Here is a 19,655-nt window from a genome sequence, read left to right as displayed (position 1 = left end):
CTGCACGCAGGTCGGCCCTGCAGCCAGCATCAGTGTCTATAGCCCCGTTCCTGCAGCTGGCTGTTCTGCACGCAGGTCGGCCCTGCAGCCAGCATCAGGGCCTACAGCCCCGTTCCTGCAGCTGGCTGTTCTGCACGCAGGTCAGCCCTGCAGCCAGCATCAGTGTCTACAGCCCCGTTCCTGCAGCTGGCTGTTCTGCACACAGGTCGGCCCTGCAGCCAGCTGCAATACACACACCTCTGTTCCACCAGCTAGCAGCACTGTGAAGCTCCTCTGCCGACATTCCTTGCAGAGATCAAGGTGCAAAGAATCCCCACCTACATGCACATCCCTAACTACAAACGCAAGCAAGATCCAAGCTGCGTCTGTGCTTCCTATTGCGAGACATAATACAATCTAAGCGGCTGAGGTTACATGAGAATCTTAACGTAGGAGGTTAAATAAAGCAATAGTTTAGTGATAGCATCAGTGCATATTCTTTAGGGACAGAGACTTGAGAGGAGAAAGTATCATGTAGGTAGTGCACTCTGTTGTGCAGACTTTGTAATTGCGAGCTCTACTGGCTTTTAACTTTTTTTCAAAGCGCAGAGCGCAACCTGGTGGTTGAACTATACAATCACAGCACAGATGAGCTTCACTTGCACTCAGCAGTTTCTATAAAACAATTAGCAAAATTTGCCCCTCATGCATATCTAAGAAAGTCTTCTTCACTGCAAAACCAATGACTGGACAGATACAGGCCCAGCATCATGTAAACCTTGCATTGTTTAAAATAAATGGTACATAAGAAGGGTTACTACCAAGAGGCTTGGCTGGTAGCATCTCAGGATCAGGGGATCACATCCAGCCATATCTTGAAGAAAACGTGGGTATCATCTTCCACAGCTGGGTGGCTTGTTCCATACTCCCACAATCCTTTGTGTAAGGAACTGCCTCCTCCTCTCACTTTTAAATGCTGTTTTCCATTATTTTCTCTGGTTTGTGGTTTATTATATCGATCTCAGACACCACTGGATGCCTTTGTCAGTACCTTACAGGAATCAGGGCCTATTCTTTGATCAGGACTAAACAGATTCAGCCCCTTTAGCCTGTCAACGCAAGACATCCCTTTGATTCCAGGATTATGGCTGATTGCTCTTGTCTGGATTGATTCCAGAACAGCAATATCTTTTTTTTTGTAAAGAGGTGACAGCACAGAGATGATTTTGTTTGCTTAGATTTTTATTGCTTTCCCACATCATCCGGAGGAAGAAAATGATGTGTCAACAAAAAATGTGCAAATCTCTGTCAGAAACTTTTTCCCACTTGGCAATTCTCGTCTTAGTTACACATCTGCAGCTTGTAACACAGTGCACTTATCGGTATTACAAGTCATCCGCTGGGTGCTTACCCAGACCTGAGATTTTATTTAATTTGTTTTCATCTGCTGCTTCTATAGTTTGTTAAATCTCTGTGAATGTGACTTGTTTGATATTTATACCACTATCTGAAACATGAATGCAAATTAAGAGGGGCTGTGGTTCTAATTCAGATACCTGTGGCACTCCATCATCTCCCATTTTGCTCCATCACCACTTTACTATACTTTACTGTACTCTCTGTTTCCTGTCCATTAGTTCTCAATCCAAACACTTGAATTATTCTATATGCCCATGGGCTTCTATTTAAGCACTGATCTTCTCAGGCACACTTGCTGGCTTTTACAGCACAGCACTGCTTTTGCTTCACCAGACCCCTGTGCTCTGAGTCTCTCTGGCTCTGTGCATTGTATGGATCACTGTACAGTGCTTATTGAACTCTAGTCCCTAGTTTGGCGTGGGCCTCACTCCTGATGGGGCCTTGATGTTGTATTTTGCTACACTCAACCTGTGCTTTTTCTTTCAATGTAATAACTAATCTGCTGTGTGGAACTCAATCAAAACCATTCTGAAAATCTGAATGTGAATATTCTGGTTGAATCAATTTTTGCTATCGCTTGTTCAAAGAACTCTACTATTTTATTAGATATATAGATACTTTATTGATCCCGTGAGGGAGATTGCAGTGCAATTATTAAAACAAAACAGACCTTTTCTCAACCCCTGACTTTGACGTTATCAAATGACGATCTTCCTAGTCGATTTCTATGTATTGTCTCTGTAAGCTTAGATACTGGAATGGAAGTAAGACCTATCGGTGTAGTTGACATGTTTTCCATCCACCTATCTATCCATTTTCTAACATTTATCCAATACAGAGTCATGGGGGTGCCGGAGTCCATCCCAGCAAGCACAAGCATAGAACACACCCTGGATAGCCAGTCCATTAGACACAGGCATGCACACACTCACACCAGGTCCAGTTTTCCCAGAGGCCAATTAAACTACCAGTCTGCCTTTAGACTGGTGGAGGAAACGGGTGTGAACATGAGGAGAACATGCAAACTCCACCCAGACAGTGCACCAGGAATTAAAACCACTGTGCCACTGTGCTGCCCTCCATCTTTTCCAATAACAAAAACAGAAAAAAAAACTTTCACAGGCTGAGGCTGTCTGTGCCTAGAGCCCCTGGAGCATATCTTCAGAGCTGCAATCCCGCTGGGCTGTTGTGAAACTTGAAAACCCGCAGAGGGGGCGGCGGCTGCTTCTCCACCACGTTCCGCGGCTCAGACGGGCCTGTCCGGGAGGCGCCTCTCTGATTTGTTGTGAAATCTCCCAGCAATCCGTAGAGCTAGAGAGAGACAAGTTCTATAAAAGCAGATCCTGCCCTGAGCCTCATGCCTGGGATCAGGCAAGATACAGAGGTTGAAGTTAGAATTACATGGAAGATTCTGGTCTCTGCATTCTAGAAGAGCTACAGCTGCGTTGAAGGCCGGAGTAACCAAGTCTCTTTAGTCTTGAACAGAGAAGACGACAAGAGAACCTGACAAAAGTCTTCAAAATCCCCCAGAAATTGACAGTAAAACAGGAACCACAATAAACTTGTATTACTAAGTACATTGAAATAGGAGGTGATTCTTTAAGCAAAGGGTTGTGGGAGTGTGGGAATAAGATACCTACCTGTGTTGTTGAAGGCGATACCCTGGCTGCCTTCAGAAACACTGCGGATCAGTTCGCTACTAACCAGCCTCCTCTTCTTTGTAAGCTCTCCTCTGAAAGGGAAGTGGATGTGTAGCTGACAGGTTTTCCTATTCAGCCCCTCAGCAGAAGTTTAGTTTTAGGATCAGGGCTCTGGCTGGGGCTAGGATCAGTGCTGGATTTCCCATTAGGCACTGTGGGCACAGTGCCAAGGGTCTACGAAATATTTATGGCCTACGAAGTAGGGAAACACTAGTAATAAATGAAAAAGGAGCATTTTTAGAGAGTTTATGAGGAGCCATTGTAAATAGTTGTCAGTGTTTGTCCTTGTAACCTACAATAAACTGAAGTACCCCTCAATATTCCTTACCCTGTGTGAGTGTTACCCCTTCCAGGAGTTTCAATCTCTGTCAAAGGCCAACAGGGCGGGGGTAAATAAACGTGTTGTTGCCGGCACATCAGGGGTGTGCGCCTTTCATTCTGTGTGAATCCCCCGGTCATTACAATAGTTTTAAAGGGCATCGTGTCAATCGATGCAATTTAATTGGTGTTTACCTTTTTTGCACTTGTGAAAGTGCCTAGAGCCTACGAACACCAAAATCCAGCCCTGGCTAGGATTACAGTTAAGGAAAGGGGGCTCAACACGCCAAAGTCGACACAGGCCCTGCATGTTCGGGCCCTCCAAACCAAGCTGAAGACGCAGGCAAACCCTGCGCACAGCACAGCAAGGTCTGGGTGACGTCTGGGCTGTGCCAGTGCGGGGTGCCCTCATGAAGGCACGCCTCAGGGGCTTGCTTGCCGTTGGTTAGTTGTTGTACTGTATGTCACCACAGTGCTATAAAAGGCCCTGTTGGAGTGGAAGTGGTTGACCATGGGTCAGTGTGCGCCCCACTGCTGTCCTGTGCTTTCCTAATCTGTTGCCACACTCGTCTGTGAATCGGCAGGGCGATCTGCGGTCTGCCGTTATTCTCCAAGCTGTCGTTCGCCAGGCTCGAGGACACGCTCACTGGCTTTTCTTTGCCACAGTCCCCTGTGCTTTCCAGCTCGTCTCTGACTCTCTGTCTGCGTTGTGTGGTTCACCATATATTACATTATCAGGCTTTAGTCTCCGAGCTGTTATGTGTGTAAGAGCTGTAACGTTATGTGTATTCCTGTTGCATTCTGCCACACAGTCTGAGTCCTTCCCTACTCTGCCCCCTTCCTCTGTACATCCCTAACCTCCACAGCAATATATCATGGTCGTCTGCTCAGGACAATGATGTCATCAATTGCACCTTGATTTTGTTGCGCCTGCAATTCCGTGCACTGTGTTGGGATTTTCCTGCTCACAAATGTGCTTTTGTGAGCTGCACCAAGATTTCTTTACCTGTACCATGATTTCCTGTGCTGCACCATTATTTCCTGCATGTTATCATGATTCCCTGTGTTTTTCTGTATCAGGATGTCCATGATTACCATGATCTGATGTACTGTATCTTGATGTCCTGTGCTATACAGTATTTTGATTTCCTGTGCTGTACCATGATGTCCTGCGCGGTATCGTGATTTTCTGTGTTGTATCATGATTTCCTGTGCTGTACCATGCTGACAGTGTGTTTAGCCAGATAGATTGTTTCTCAGGAAGCCCAGATGTGATGCATTACCCCCAGTCTGTCAAGAGGATAGACATATCCCCTGGCTCCTCTGTCTCTCCCAGGACTTTTATCATCTCAAAGTTTCCTGAAACATTTTCTGGGGTCTTGACAGCACTTTCCTACAACAGCTGTGTCTCAATAGTGTCTAACACTTTCTGGTGTTTAATGTTAATCCACTCCACTATTTTCTTAATTTTAATCATTTTTCCTAAAGAGCTGTTCTTTTGATGGGAAAAAAGTACTTTAGAAAATGTCATTGTGTATTTTTTCTACTGAGGCGATACAGAGAGATATTTTAGGTTCTCTTCAGCTGTTACTCATCTTTGTACTCAGGGAAGTTTGAGTGATCACGCACAAAACCTAAGTGCATGGGGATTAAAATACAGATAAAAAATAATAATTAATCTTAGTAATAAGTAATAATAGGTCTTAAGAACTGCATTTGTATGCCAACTGTTATAACCTACAGTAGCATCAGGTAGGAGGCACAGATTTTATTTTTAAAAACATAAAACACATTCAAAATTCAATGTTTGTATGTTGCTAACAAAACAAACGAGCAAAGCATTCCCCTGAATTAGTGTGTATTGTGTTCCCTCCTGCACAACTAAGAAGGATGCTGCACCACTCCTGCATGTTCATTAGAACATCAGAAGGATTTCAAATGGGATTAGGCCATTCAGCCCATTGACGCTTTGGTAGTTACCAGCTGACTCATCAGACAATCCCATCTTTCATTTGTTTCCTTTAACAACATGGATGCGTGTTTTGTTCCACACTCCCACAACCCTTTGTGCAAGGTCGTGCTTGTTGCTATTAACAGAATAGGAAAGATTGTAAATGAGACGAGGACATTTGACATCCTGCTAGTTTTCAGTACTAGACTTTTCGTGGATTCCAGTACAGTTCTCCTGCAGGAATTGTTTGTTATTCCTGATTAACCGCACCCCATGTGTCTTTTTGGAAGGAGCCCGGCTGATTGTTTGTTTTGGTTGCCCCAGAAATCTGGCAGCTAGAGTCTTCTGTCTGGGGGCACAAACAGTGAAATATTCTCACCACCTTATGAGAGACCCTTTCCTGAGTGAGATCTCAGAAAGGATAGATTTTAGCTGTGGCAGAAGGCTCTGCAGAGGAAAGTGTGCAGAATGTTGAGGAATGCTTTTCACATGAGTTGTCGGGCAAGGCACTTTTGCCGCCCAGGAATGACGTAGCTACCTCTGTGCTTCATTATTTCATATGACTCACACTGTGGTTTTTGAACAACATCTACAGCCAAGTACAGAAATATATCTAGGATATACAGTAATGCTCTTTGAAAGAATATGCTCATATAGATTTCTGAACTTCTTCCACATGTTTGATCAGTGTCATTTCAGGCTTCAATATGTACTTGTGCACCATGTTCTCTTTAGAACTCTCTATCCCATCCTGTTTCCTTATGAATTCCTTGATTTCTCCTTCCTGAATATCAGAAGTTAACACTATGTCTGGCCCTGCCTGGGCAAATATTCAGAACAGAATGGTGCTGTATGGACCGTTTTCCGACTGTCATGTCTGTAGCACAGTAGTTCGTGGGGGCAGTGCAGCATGGTCTCTGGTCTCATAGCTGGTGGGTTGTGGGTTCGAGTTCCAGCTGCAGTCACTGATATTGTACCTGGAGTGAGGCATATTTGTTGCAATGGACCGGGGTCCTGTCCAGAGACTGGGTGAGGGGGTTCATATGTCCTTTTGTTTATTTCACACCACGGAAACCGCGATAAGTTCTGGCCCAGTGAGCCGATGTGCCAGGGGAGACACAACACTATTTCACAGTAATGAGTTGGTGTCTGTCGGCACGTCTGTGTTTGTCTGTGAACATATACCATAGCACGTACAGCCGCTCACTGGGGGCAGACGTTGACGTTTTCGGCTGAAAGGAACTTAGTTATAACCTGCTAACCTGTCCTGTTCCCCAGCTGCAGCATGAACTCAGACCTCAATATTTGGCCCAGATGCTTCCTGGCACAGAGTTTCACCACCCATTTAAACAGCCCATAAAGAGCCAAGGGCTGTGCTTTCCTTATGAGGTGCGTATTACCGTCTGTGTACTTTAGATGGGACGGAGAGTTAGTAGCAAGAAAAGGTACTCCCCAGGTCTGAGCCCTACAGCGACTGAGCAGACAAGGCAGGAAGAAAAAGGAAACCCACACATGTGGGGAAAAGGACTATCATCTCTCCTTCGCTTGCTTTCCAGAAACCTTCTGTTTTATTTGGATTTTGACTATTGCTCAACATGGTCTGAACTGAAAAACCTCCTTCACAATCCTGTTCTTTGTGCAGATTATTGGAAAACCAACTCCAGATTTAGCTCTTGGCAATATATTTACTGTATATACCCAAGTTTTTGCTATTGGCAAATCTCTTTTTTTTTTTCTCTCTGCGTTGCTTTGCCAGAGCAATTAGGACATTCTTGCATTTTTCACATGAAACTTTACATGATGTTGTGTTTGTTGTTATCCACAAATTAATTTTTGGCATTGCAATAAATTCTAAGGGAAACCAACAAAACCACCAGCTGACAGCGGTTTCTCATTGCTCTCTGTGGGAACAGGGAGATGGGCTCGAGTCTTCCTTTTTTTTCCGATGGGGGGAAGGGGGGGGGGTCTGCTATAGATTTGAAAAAAAGTTCAAAATGCTTGAGCAGTTTTATGACTCTCTTCTTTTCCACAAAAATGAATAAAAATTAAGAAATCCGTGAATACATTAGTCTTTGATTCCCTGCTGTTCCGCTTTTCATGTCGACTCTGGGACAGTCGCAATTAACAGCAACGTGTCTGACAGATGCAGAAACAGTCATACATGTCGTGCTCTAGGTTTGAATTTTCAAACTTATGCCACAGTACAGTGACAGGGGACACTGCTGCAGGAGGTGTTTTTGGATGACAGGCTAAACTGAAGTCTTGACTACTTTGGGTTATTAAAGATCTCAGATCCCAGTTCACTGTAAGAGTAGAGATGTAAACCTCGGTCTCATGAGTAAACTCCACGTTAAACTTGGACTGCCTGTCTTCTCCAAAGTCTCCATTTAAATCAGCTGGTGAAGCAGTTTCTCTCTCCTCCCCTGATCTGTGTGTCGTGGGGCTGCAGGAGGACTGAACCCCACTCTGGTCTTGTACAGTTTCTCTCTCCTCCCCTGATCTGTGTGTCGTGGGGCTGCAGGAGGACTGAACCCCACTCTGGTCTTGTACAGTTTCTCTCTCCTCCCCTGATCTGTGTGTCATGGGGCTGCAGGAGGACTGAACCCCACTCTGGTCTCGTACAGTTTCCCTCTCCTCCCCTGATCTGTGTGTCGTGGGGCTGCAGGAGGACTGAACCCCACTCTGGTCTTGTACAGTTTCTCTCTCCTCCCCTGATCTGTGTGTCGTGGGGCTGCACATCAGTAGGGGGATCAAGTAGGTCCCCTTCTGTACCCTTTGAGATCCTTTGAAGTGAAAAGTGCTGTACGAATGTAGGGGATGGTTATTATTAAATTTTTATAAGAATTTGGCAGTAAATCAGCAAATTCTTCAGAACAGTGAGGGCTCTTGGTCCAGTGGGACAGGGAAGCTGATTGTGTCACTGCACGTATCCGCACACTGACTCTTACTGTATAGCAGGAGGCAGAGCCTCTCAGATTCTATAAGACTGGCTGGACATCTAGAAACTCCTTTAGCCTTGAAGAAACGTTTATTCTTCTAAATACCAGAGTGCAGAGCAGAATTTTATCAAATGGAAATGCAAAACCACTGGGCCCCTCCCTGGCCTGGAGTTTCCTGTATATAGTAGAATAGTGACACCTTCTCCAAGATACTAAAAACACTTGGAACCTGGGGTATTTACCATGTGCAGAACATGATCTTTATAAGGGACGTATTTGGAAACTAACCTCCATTCAGAAGTAAATCTGTTGTCCTCTGTTGTATATAGTATATTGTTATTCAATTCACTGTGGAGTTAATCCATAGGCAGAGAGACATCTTACATTTAAAGTTTTCAGAGATCGATTAATGCTGAAACAAGTAAGATCTGTTTGGGTAAAATATTCAGACTTGTGGAGCCGTTCCGGAGAGTTCTGTTGCTGTGGGGACCGGGCTGAGCGGATTGCAGTGGTGGGGTTCGGCCCATTGTGTCGTTCTTCCGGCCTTCTGGTTCGGTCCACTTCTTGTAGGCCGTCCCACCCGTCTCCCTGGCCTACAGCTCGAATGCTCGAGCAAGCAAACCTTGCCATCGCTTCTGCTGCTTGTCGGCTCCTAATTCCTCCATTTGTCCCCAAGTGGCTTCAAGACACAGCTGCGTGACACTGGCTCTCACTAGGCAGGGCTTCGGCCTTTGGTTTTATTTGATGTTTTTTTTGTAATACACCAAATGTTTTGTCTTCCCACTTGTGCTGCGAATAAAATAAGGGTTTCATTAGGATTCCTACACGGAGGGTGAGAGCAAATGCCACAGACAGAGAAACCGGGGATCGACTTGTAACTGCAGCGATGAAATTGTGGGGAGTTGATATTGACTTCAAGGCACGGCCCTGACCTGCCCTGCTCCTTTTTGTGGCTTTGTGACATTTCTTTAAAAGCGGGAACATTCTTTTTTTTTGGCCAGTTTAATATTGTTTTTTTTAAAAAAAAACTAGGCAGCTGGAGAAAATTTAGATTTTATATTGCTTCAAAAGATACCACCTAACTTCAGTTGCGTGAAGTGGTGGGAGGGGGGAGCTGCCAATTCTTACAGGAAATGAAAAAAAGTGAGAGAACTTTAATTATATAAAAAGGTGTTTATGTCCACAAAAACACAAAAGAACTGTACTTGAACCCAGAAAGGCACTTTTCAAAGCGAAAAGACTGCCTCAGTAAATACCAGCAAGCAGGACTCACAAAGGCACGTTTTCAATATAGAGGTTTGCTGTGGGTTTCAGTGGGAAATGTAAAGCTCAGGTCTTGTTCTACAGTGAGAGGAGAACTTGTCACAAATATCTTGGCTGAGGATATTTAACCTCAAGTGGCTGGAATATTAGAAGTCTTCCCAGAGTTAGGGGTTATGCAGAGGTGTGCTGTCTCCAGGGCCAATTTCTTCCTTTTGTATCCTTCTCTGTTCTCTCCTTCTCTGTCCGACCATGTATTATAAATAGGCCATGGTAGCCCACAGTCTCTCCCAAAAGCGTCGGGCTACACCCAGGATGGATCAGTGCTGAGCGCGCACGCACACACTGGGACAATTAATTGGTGGAGATGTCAGTTAAACTACAAGACAGCCACCCGTGGGAGGTGAGAAGAAACCAGACGACCCACAGGAGAACAGAGGAGAACACGCACGCTCCGCACAGAAGGTGCCCCAGTCCACGCTTGGGAGAAACCCAGCACTCCAAAGCCACGAGGAAGAAGCACTAACTGCCACAACACCCCTCAACCCGTTTTCCCCTTGTCACCCTTCTCGTTTTTATTTCTAACCCAAGTGCCCCAGCTCTGTCTGAGCTACCACTTGAGTCTGTGCATCGGACATCGAAGCTCTGTGATTTGCTTGCGAATAACGAGGGAGTCTAGCGACTTCCTGGACAGTTCCCAACACCTGCCAGGCAACGTGGAGGAGAACACCTTCCTGATCGTTCTGCTTCCGTGGGAATAGCGAGTCACACAGGCCAGATGGGACGCCATTCTGGGGGGTTTCCTTCACTTGGTAAGGGGGAGACTGGAGACTGATAGAGAGCTGAGAAAAAACCCGGACCAAAGTGAATAAATTTCCAGTTTCCGTGTCTGCTAATGGAGTGACCCTGTTTATCCAGATGAATTTCCCATGACAAATGCGGTCAGATCATCATTTGCGGTCAGGGACGAGTTCCAATTTTCTTCACAGAACAAAAAAAAACAACATTAGAATGTATTATTATTCCCTCCCCGCATGTGTTTCCAATTTGGAGAAACGATGCAGGGCTGGTTATTTTTACAATGCTATTAGAAAACAATGTGCTTTGTTTGGAATATTAGCCTTAATTTTACTGCCCGTGCCCACGGCTCAGTTCTCAGGTCCGCAATCACACAACTGGCCCCAGGTTCCTCTTTCGGTGCCGTTTTATTTAAGGATGTTATTGTTGGCCGGGAACAAACCATAATCAGACTGAAAGGTCCTTTTCCCAAGCGAGATAACCACCCACATGTCCTACATCTCCTCACCCCCTGCCTGCAGCTTCACAGCGCTGCAACAACAAAAAAAAAAAGTTGCAAAGTGAATCGGCAGAGACGCTTTAAAACAAAAAAAAAAAAGATATCAGATCCGCGGTGGAAATACTGACGAACGGACAGCGACAGCGGAGAAATTCCATGGGACTGAATTCCCATTGGGACTCTGCTGCACAACTCGGGTTTATTTTTGCGGATAGCGCAAAGAAGAAATAAAAAAAAAATGGCGAGTAAATCCCGTAGATTTAAAAGGTAAAAAAAAAATGTGAGCTTCGATTCTTTATGTTTCATGTCAAGGGATCGGAATGAGCGTCACCTGCTGTATACTGAACCATGCTATCTCTCAAAGCAAGTCTTTATTCCCCAGACTGGGGTTGGCACCCCTACTCTTATAAACAGTGTCATGGAACCTCTAATGACCATGTAGTCAGGACGTCGGTTTAATATCTTATCTGAGGGATGTGCTGCTGCCACACCACCATGTCCCTGATCAACCATACTGGGGCACTGGATTGGAAAAGAGCGTCACCTACTGGTCGACCAGCACCACCTGGAGGTCTCCCATCCCAGCCCTGACCAGGTCCAGTTGCAGTTATAGTTCAGCCCTCTGACCATAGCTAGACAACACCCTTTGGGTGTAGCAACCAGAGTCAATTAGCTGCAATGGCAAATGGCAGTGTGTGTGTGTGTGTGTGTGTGTGTGTGTGTTGCCCTCCGTGCTGTGCTGTGCTGTAGTGTCTCAGTGTTTCATCATTCCCCCCACCTGTATTGTGGGGCTGGACTGTCTCAAGCAGTACTTGATGCCCGAGTGAAGACAGAGCATGGTAGCCCCTCTGAGTGCTAACTCTGGCACATCACAGTAAAACCAGAGTATCAGGAAGCATAGTGAAGTTACGATAAGGCATGTGGAACAAAGGAGAGATGAGGTATAAACACGTGGGAGGGAGTGGTAAAGTGAAATAAATGCTCGGCGTGCGTGAGGCTAAACATGTAAAATACAGAGCAAACTATTCAAAAGCAGGCTTCCGCAAAGGAAGACTAAAGGAGAGGAAGACGGCGCAAGCTTGAATTTTTTTTTAATTCAAAATGATCCTGAACAGTGCAAAGGCTTCAACTACTAAACCTGAGGTGCAAGCGGGAGTTAACGCAGGCTCACAGCTCCCCCTGTTGACACCACTGGTAACTGTCACTGTGCCGAAGGAAGGAGCGAAACTCGAGTCTGTAAACCAGCTCCCCCGAGTCCCTGGTGAGCGCGCTGCTGTGCGCTGCTAAAGAATTCATTTATCGAGCCAAATCACCTTGCGATTGTATTTGTCGTTACTACTGTTTTGTTTGTTTGTTTGTTTTTTTCCTGGAGCAATCACGGTGCAGTACCTGTATTTTACTCCAGGGTAAAATTACAGTGCCCTCACTGGGGATTGGAGCTCACAGCCTTCCAGGCGCAAGAACCGCTTCTCCATGCGGCTGACTAGCTACCGAACTCACACTCCTGTTGGGCAGCAGGACAAGGAACAAAAATGAGTTGAAGGGAAGTTGAAGAAAAAGGTTTTCCACCCTAACTACGGTTGTGGATTTTGGTTGTCATAGTGAATCCATAACAACTAAAAATCAGCCGCTTTTTTTCCCTGCATACCATATTCATTTATTCATTTACATTGCTTATTTTGAAGAACAAATGTGAAATATGATGTAATATTTATACTAGAGGCAACGCTAGTTGGACTTTGAGGGCAATATGTTTCGATGTTTCTTTCCAGTTTTTGATGTCGATGTAGATAGCAGTCTCTTTATCACTTTTGATCAGGAACACAACAAAACACAACACATAATATGCCAAAAAAAAGGAGAATCGGTTACATTTTTATTGCAGTGGGGATTTGTTTGTGTTTAGGTCGGAAAAGCCACATTTACTGTAGAACTAGTTACGGTGTAACAGGACAGAATCAGATTCTTAATTTCTTTGCCCCACAAGAGAGAAAGCTAGCAATGAGACCTAAAACTTGAATTGAATACGATGTTCTGAAAGAGATGGGAAACCAAGCCTTATAGGACCTGCATTAAAGATGCGACACACTGACAATGTAACCTCTGCAGCAGCATGGAGCGGAGTTACCACAATCCAGTCCGTGCGGTTTCTGCAGGTACCCCTTCTTCCCTGTAGAGGGCGATAGTGAAACAGCCTTCGGCAGAAGAGCGTCGCTCGAGATCACAAGTCGCTGTCACTTGTGTGTGCCTGCTACTTCATTTCAGGTCTTTTTTTTTTGGTTATTTCTCTTTGGAAATGTCATATTTTGATATTTTGTCAAAGATACTGCGACACAAGCAGGCACAGAGCAGATGTTTACGACAGTGAAGAAGTTTAAGGTAGTAGACTGATCAGCGTATTGCACGTTAGCCTTCGCTCTCGCTGCATCAACAGGAATTAAACTGCGGCCCTCACCGATTCAGTCGCGAGTGCGGCAAAGCAGGAATATCTGACAAGCAGCATCAGAGAAAATGCGGACCTATTTTGACAGAAAGAATATAATGCACATAAGGATTAATTGCAATTACACAAGGTGTTTCACCTCAAAGTGATTTACGCATAAGGGTGGACCGGCTGGAGAAATGCTCTTTCTTCACGGACTGAATTGAGGCTGCTTACAACAGGAACCTCTTCTCTTTATTAGGAGTTCCTCGGGTCCAGGTGTTGACCAGGGCCCAATCGTGTTTAGCTGTCGAGATCTGATAAGATCGCTACGTGCGTTTCCTATTTAAATAAAAACATCAGGTGATGAGGAATAGCCACTTGGTTGCAAAACAACGATGTCTTAGAAATTAAACTAGGCCCATGTGGCAGTGAAAAAGATCATTCAATGATCCATAATTCTACGTTTATGTTTGACTGGTATTTAATATTGTTGACTCAGTTGTAAACGTGTGGAGTCTTAACCCCTAGGGTATTTGTCGGAATAAGATAAAAAATAAAAACGGTATAGAGAGCACTGACATGGTTCTTCATCTGAATGATTCAATTATTCTCTCTGACTTAACATTCAGAAAAGAAATATTGTATAAAAGAACATTTTTTTGATCAATTACATAGAAGTGTATATATACACCCTACCAACCTATTGCAGAATGGAACAGTATATTCTACAGCAGTGACTCATCTTGTCCAATCATGGTGGAAATGACCCGAGGAAAAGCAGACTTTTGATTTTGGTCTTTTCATTCCTCAGGACTGTAAAGTAGTAGCAGACCAGGCCATTACCTCAGAAGAAGGTCAAAGTACATAACCTCACAAAAAGCAACAATTGGTAGTGTCTCAGGGGCATCGCAGAAGATAATAGCAGACCCAGCTGATACAGTAGTATGTGATACAAATGTCATGGTTTCTTGTTATTGTTTGAGAGCAGTTTCCTCTTAGTCAGATTGCTGATGTTAAGGACTATTGTTAGTGAGGAGGGCTCTTGATGTTAAGGACTGTTGTTCTTAAAGGCTGTTGTCATTAAGGACTATTGTTTTTGAGGAGTGTTGATAAGTCCTTTTATTAAAGACTGTTGTTATTGAGGACAGTTTTATTTAAAGACTTGTCATTCAGGGCCGTTGTTATCGAGGACTGTTCTTATTAAGGGCTGTTGTTATTAAGTACTGTTGTTAATGAAGACTCTTGTTATCAAGGGCTGGTGTTGTTCAGGACTGCTGATATTAAGGACTGTTGTTATTAAAAACTGTTATTGCTGTTGTTGAGGGCTGTTGATAGGTCCTGTTATTAAAGACTGTTGTTATTCAGGATCATTGTTGTCAAGGACTATTATTATTATTATATTATTATTATTAAGGGCTGTTGTTATAAAGGACTGTTTTTCAGAGCTGTTGTTATTAAGTACTGTTGTTAATAAAGACTATTGTTATTAAGGACTGTTGATAGATACTTTATTAATCCCATGAGGGAAATTGCAGTGCAACAGCAGCTTGGCACAGTCAACACAACACAGTGTAACGAAATGATACAATGATACACAATACAATAGAGTAAGTACAGTCAGTGAGGAGTGCAGTAAAAGTTAAAAAAAGGATTGATATTAAGGATTGTTGTTTTTATGGACTGTTGATATTAAGGACTGCTTGAATGTCAAATCAGGGAGCTGGAAGTCCTGACAAACATTCGTTTGGTGAAGATATCAGCACTTTAAAAGTGCTTTAACCATTTAAATCTTTTCAAAACATTCCCGGTGCCAATTTCCCTTTGAACCCAGACTTGACCTTTTTCAAAGAACTCTGAACTTTGCTACTGTTTTCTTTTCTATTAGAAATGGGTCTTCAATTCATCCTGAGTCAGAAAAAAGGATCGTCCTTTATGGTAGTCCTATGGCAGTCAATGTCAATTAAAAACCGAACACCGAAGACGCAAATTTCCTCTACACGTTTTACAGAATGATGCTCATGAAGAACACGTATCTCGCAGTATGACACGTTTTACATTTCCTTTCTGTCACCATGCCCGCAGTTTTTTTTTTAATTACAGGAGACATCAATCCACCAAAAAGATTTTCGTTCTAATTGCATTTCATTTAAAAAATATATACATATATATATGTGTGTGTGTGTGTGTGTCAGACATAAGAAAAATCTTCTGATAGCCGGATTTTGCGAGTCACACATTATTTGATTTCAGCTAGATCAAACGTTTTCTTTTCAAAAGCAAACAGAATCAGCTCCCGCGAATCAGGTACCTGATAAGAGTTCAGTCAGTCTCTGGGACTGCCCGGGAGGAGCTCACCTTGAGCTTGTGTGTCTTAGCGGTGTTCAGCGCTCTGTTGACTAAGTGTATTTGAAAGACATCGTTTACTACTTAAAAACCCTCTTGGCGTCTCAGCACTTCTGAATACTTTATTGGAAACCGGGAACAGTTTTGTACGGGAGTGCACGTCAATCACTGTCATCGCTGAAGTAGCATAAAAGCCAAATCGTTTCTGAAGGATCTGATAACCAAATGGTGCCCCCCCTCCATCTCACCTTGTCAGCGCCCTCTTTATCCATGGCTAGTTCATTGGACGTGCAACTATAATTGAGTTGTCTCCCTTGAGTGTAGTGCATTGGGTGACTGTAAGTGCTGTCTCTTGTCATGGTGTACACTCACTCAAATTGCCCCTTTTTTGTCGTTTTTGCTCTCCTGTTTATTACGATTTTTTTATTTATTCATTTATTTCTGGGCTCGCCTGTTTTCGCCGGGCGCTGCGGGTTTCCCCTCGGGGTGTTTCACGTGCTCCCTGCGAGATCCGCGCCGTGTTTTCGGAGCGCGCTGGAGCTGGTGAGAAATGGACCGGGAATCTGAGCTGACGGACCCCCGTCTCCCCTGACATCCAGCGCAGATGCTGCCACTCCGCTTTGAAACACGTGTGATTTATTGGCGATGACAAAGTGTGCTATTATGAAGATCTTCCGAAGGGCAGGACGTGTTTGGCTGCCGTGATTGATTTTTGAAAGACACTTGAGCCCGTTGTTTTTTTTTGTGTGCGTGTCTCTTTTTGTTTGGTTTTGTTTCTTTGTCTCCTGGTTTTAGTTTGACTTCAGCGTCCTGAAAGGAGGGCATTATAAGGAAACGTGCGGCACTTTTTCACTCAAGTAAGTCTCAGGAGAGCGTACGTTAGGCAACCGAGCTACTGCCTCTGCCGGGAAGAGAGACCATCAACTTCGACGTCACACACATATTTTTTTATGTTGAATTTGTTTATTGATTTTCCAGGAAAAATACATTTTTTTAATTTCATATCCGTTTATTTTGTTTGAGTTGTACGACACGGAGCGGCCAACTGTATTCGTCAGCAAATGTTTCCTGTTGGACAATTTTAAAAAGTGGTCCAGGTATTTCAACACAGGGAATGTCACACTCCAACAGCATTCTGGCCGTAAAGTACAGCAGTGCAGTCATGGTGCCCTAGCGTCACACGTAGTCTAGTGGCAGATGTAAGGTCTGCTCTAACAGAGGACTGTGTCGGCGCAGGCCAGTTTGAATGTGCAGCATAAACTAGCAAAAACGACACCAAACACGATCTTAATTTTTCTTGCATTAGGTATAATGACGGGGTGATGGTTTACACTCGGATAAACTCCACAGCCGGCTCCTTTTAGAAACGGGGATCATACTGTACATACTGTACATGCAACGGAGTTTTCAAAAATTGCTTGCATCTTTCACAAAATGTCGCAGGTGGAGGTGTGACATTGGCGCGTCCTGCGCACAGTAATGAGAAACGGTTCAGGTGGGGAGCCGCGTCAGCATGCGTGAGCTGCAAAGGAACAAGTAAAGGTTATTCCATGCTGAAAGGAGAAGAAAAGAAACACAACGTTTTGGCTTTTTCGGCTTCGGTGAGACACCCGAAGAAGGCTCCGCAGCCGAAACGCTGTGTTTCTTTTAGTCTTTCAGCAGGGAATAAACCTTTTCTTGTTCCGTAATGAGAGACGGCCTAGGAAGTTGTGGCACAGTGTGTCCCACGAGTGCCCGAGACCGCGAGGCAGTAGGAACTACCGTACAGACCAGGTTCAAAGTACAGTAATCAAGGCACGTCGGAACTGAACTGATGTGCCCCAGCCGGGGGCGAAACTAGTTTGTAAGTTTCCCAATGCCCTTGCCTGCTTGTTGATCTACCGCTAATTTATTTGGCCGACGCCTTTATCTACAGAGTACTCCGGCTCCCCCGCGCCCCTCTATAGGACGAAGTGGTTAGAAAACAGGTGAGCGGATATGTGCCGTTCCTGCCTTGGAATGATTCAGATGAAATGCTTTGGTCAACGGTACAATAACAGTATCTCCTGTGGGATTTTAACCTACAACCCGTCCAGAACTTTAACCTCTGTTCCACGCTGATGCCAGCAAGCACCCATCTATTACTCCATAAAAAAAAAAGTCAGTTTAATTTCCTTTGTGATTTTATTTAACTCTGAGCCACCATATTTTTCCAATTACTGGAATGTTAATGTATTACACTTGTATGTTGGCTCGCAGTGGTAGTACGAACATATGACCCACTCTGATTAGAGATTATACAACAGCAACCAAGCAGCCAGCAGCTGTATATCCCAAATGACAACCCACTGATGCCCAGCAGGTGTGAGCCTGGCCAGTACCTGGATGGGAGACCTCCTGGGGAAGCTAAGGTTGCTGCTGGAAGAGGTGTTAGTGGGGCTGGTAGGGGGTGCTCACCCTGCGGTTGGTGTGGGTCCTAATGCCCCAGTATAGTGATTGGGATGCTATACTGTAAAAAAAGTCTTTGAGTCTTTCAGATGAGATTTAAAACAATGGTCCTGACTCTCATTAAGAAATCCCAGGGTGTTTCTTGAAAAGTGTAGGGGTGTCCTGGCCAAATTTACCCCTGGCCTTTACCAGTCATGGCCTCCTAATAATCCCCATCTATGAACTGGCTTCATCACTCTGCTCTCCTCCCCACTGAGAGCTGGTGTGTGGTGAGCGTACTGGCGCACTATGGCTGCCGTCACATCATCCAGGTGGGGCTGCACACTGGTGGTGGTGGAGGGGAGTCCCCATTACCTGTAAAGAGCTTTGAGTGGAGTGTCCAGAAAAGTATAAAGTTATATAAGTGTAAGGAGTTGTAATTATTACTGAGCAGAAACAGGCATCAGGTCTCGCCAGCCTGGTCTTGATGCAAATGCTCCTGTAAATGATGTGGGAGTACTAAGGGAAAACTGAACAATTTTGTGGTGACAAAACATATTCATTTTATCCAAAAAACCAAAACAAATCCTGAACAGTCTTCAGGACTCTGACAGGGTACCCCACACAACCCTTTTGGGTCCCTAAAAAAAGTATTTCTTTCTGAAAAAATCTTCTCGTTTCCCCACATTTTTTGGATTTAGTGTATATTCTCTCAGTTTAAATGCATGAGAACTGTGCAGTAATCCTAAAATCACCAATAATGATGTTTAATGAAAAGGAGAGTAGTATAGAAAATTACAATACACCTCTATGTAATGATGCAACAAGAAATGTGCCCAAAGAGGATTGTTTAACGGAAAAAACACTTTCCTAGTTAGTTTTTTCCCCCCAACAGAACTACAAACCCCGGCATGCACCACGACTACAACCCGTAATCGGCTTGCGCTGCGCTCCTCTGTGCGTGTCTGTGACGTTTCAAGGACGTCTCCGTAGTAACCTGCCCGGCCCTGCTGCCGCTGTGAGAGCCGGAGAGTTTAAGGCAGTTGGGGGTTTTGGTATCGGTGACAGAAATCCGAGTCCATCGGCGGGTTTAAACGGACTGGACACCGGGTTACTGAGGCGGAGAGCCCCCCTTAGAGAGCCGAGATGCTGAATATGTGGAAAGTCAGGGAGTTGGTGGATAAAGCGTGAGTATTCTTGACATTTTCCAGACGAAGTGTTTTCTTGTTGTTGTGAGGCCCCGGTTTGTACCTGTTCGAGAGAGACACGTATGAAGCCGGTAGACGTCACGCCGTGTTCTCAGCTGATACTGACCCATCATGGCTTCCTCTGCTCTTTCGACTCAAAGCACGGAAATTCAAGCCAGGTCCGATTCCTCTCTGCCTGCTTCTTTTCTTTTCCTCCCCACTCACGCTATCCCTTCACAGACGTGCCCCTACACTCTCTAAAAGTGAATCAACTCTCCTGCTGATGGCTTCCAGGGTTGCCGAGAGCCCGGATCATTAACTAACCTGTTCTTCCGCCTTTTCTGGTTTAAAAAAAGCCACATCAGATTCCGAAAATCTTTCCCTGTCATTCCCCACTCTTTCACAGATTTGCTCAAAACTAGGCCCCGGCT

The 19,655-nt window shown here is 44.6% G+C and overlaps 1 protein-coding gene across 1 annotated transcript in view; it reads left to right on the top strand.

Annotated features, from left to right (window-relative positions):
* The first annotated feature begins 19,003 nt into the window (after nt 1-19,003).
* The window catches only part of clint1a (clathrin interactor 1a), a 35,236-nt gene continuing 34,584 nt past the window's right edge, over nt 19,004-19,655 (top strand). Inside the window, exon 1 of the mRNA XM_088932032.1 lies at nt 19,004-19,224. Coding sequence (XP_088788158.1) covers nt 19,184-19,224 — 41 coding nt within the window. The 5' untranslated portion in view covers nt 19,004-19,183. The remainder of the gene's footprint in view (nt 19,225-19,655) is intronic.

The sequence above is a fragment of the Atractosteus spatula genome, chromosome 14 (genome assembly GCF_055471065.1).
Source record: "Atractosteus spatula isolate fAtrSpa1 chromosome 14, fAtrSpa1.hap1, whole genome shotgun sequence".
NCBI classification, from domain to species: Eukaryota; Metazoa; Chordata; class Actinopteri; order Semionotiformes; family Lepisosteidae; genus Atractosteus; species Atractosteus spatula.
Note: the sequence above shows the minus strand (reverse complement) of the source record. Positions and strands in the feature narration are given on the sequence as shown.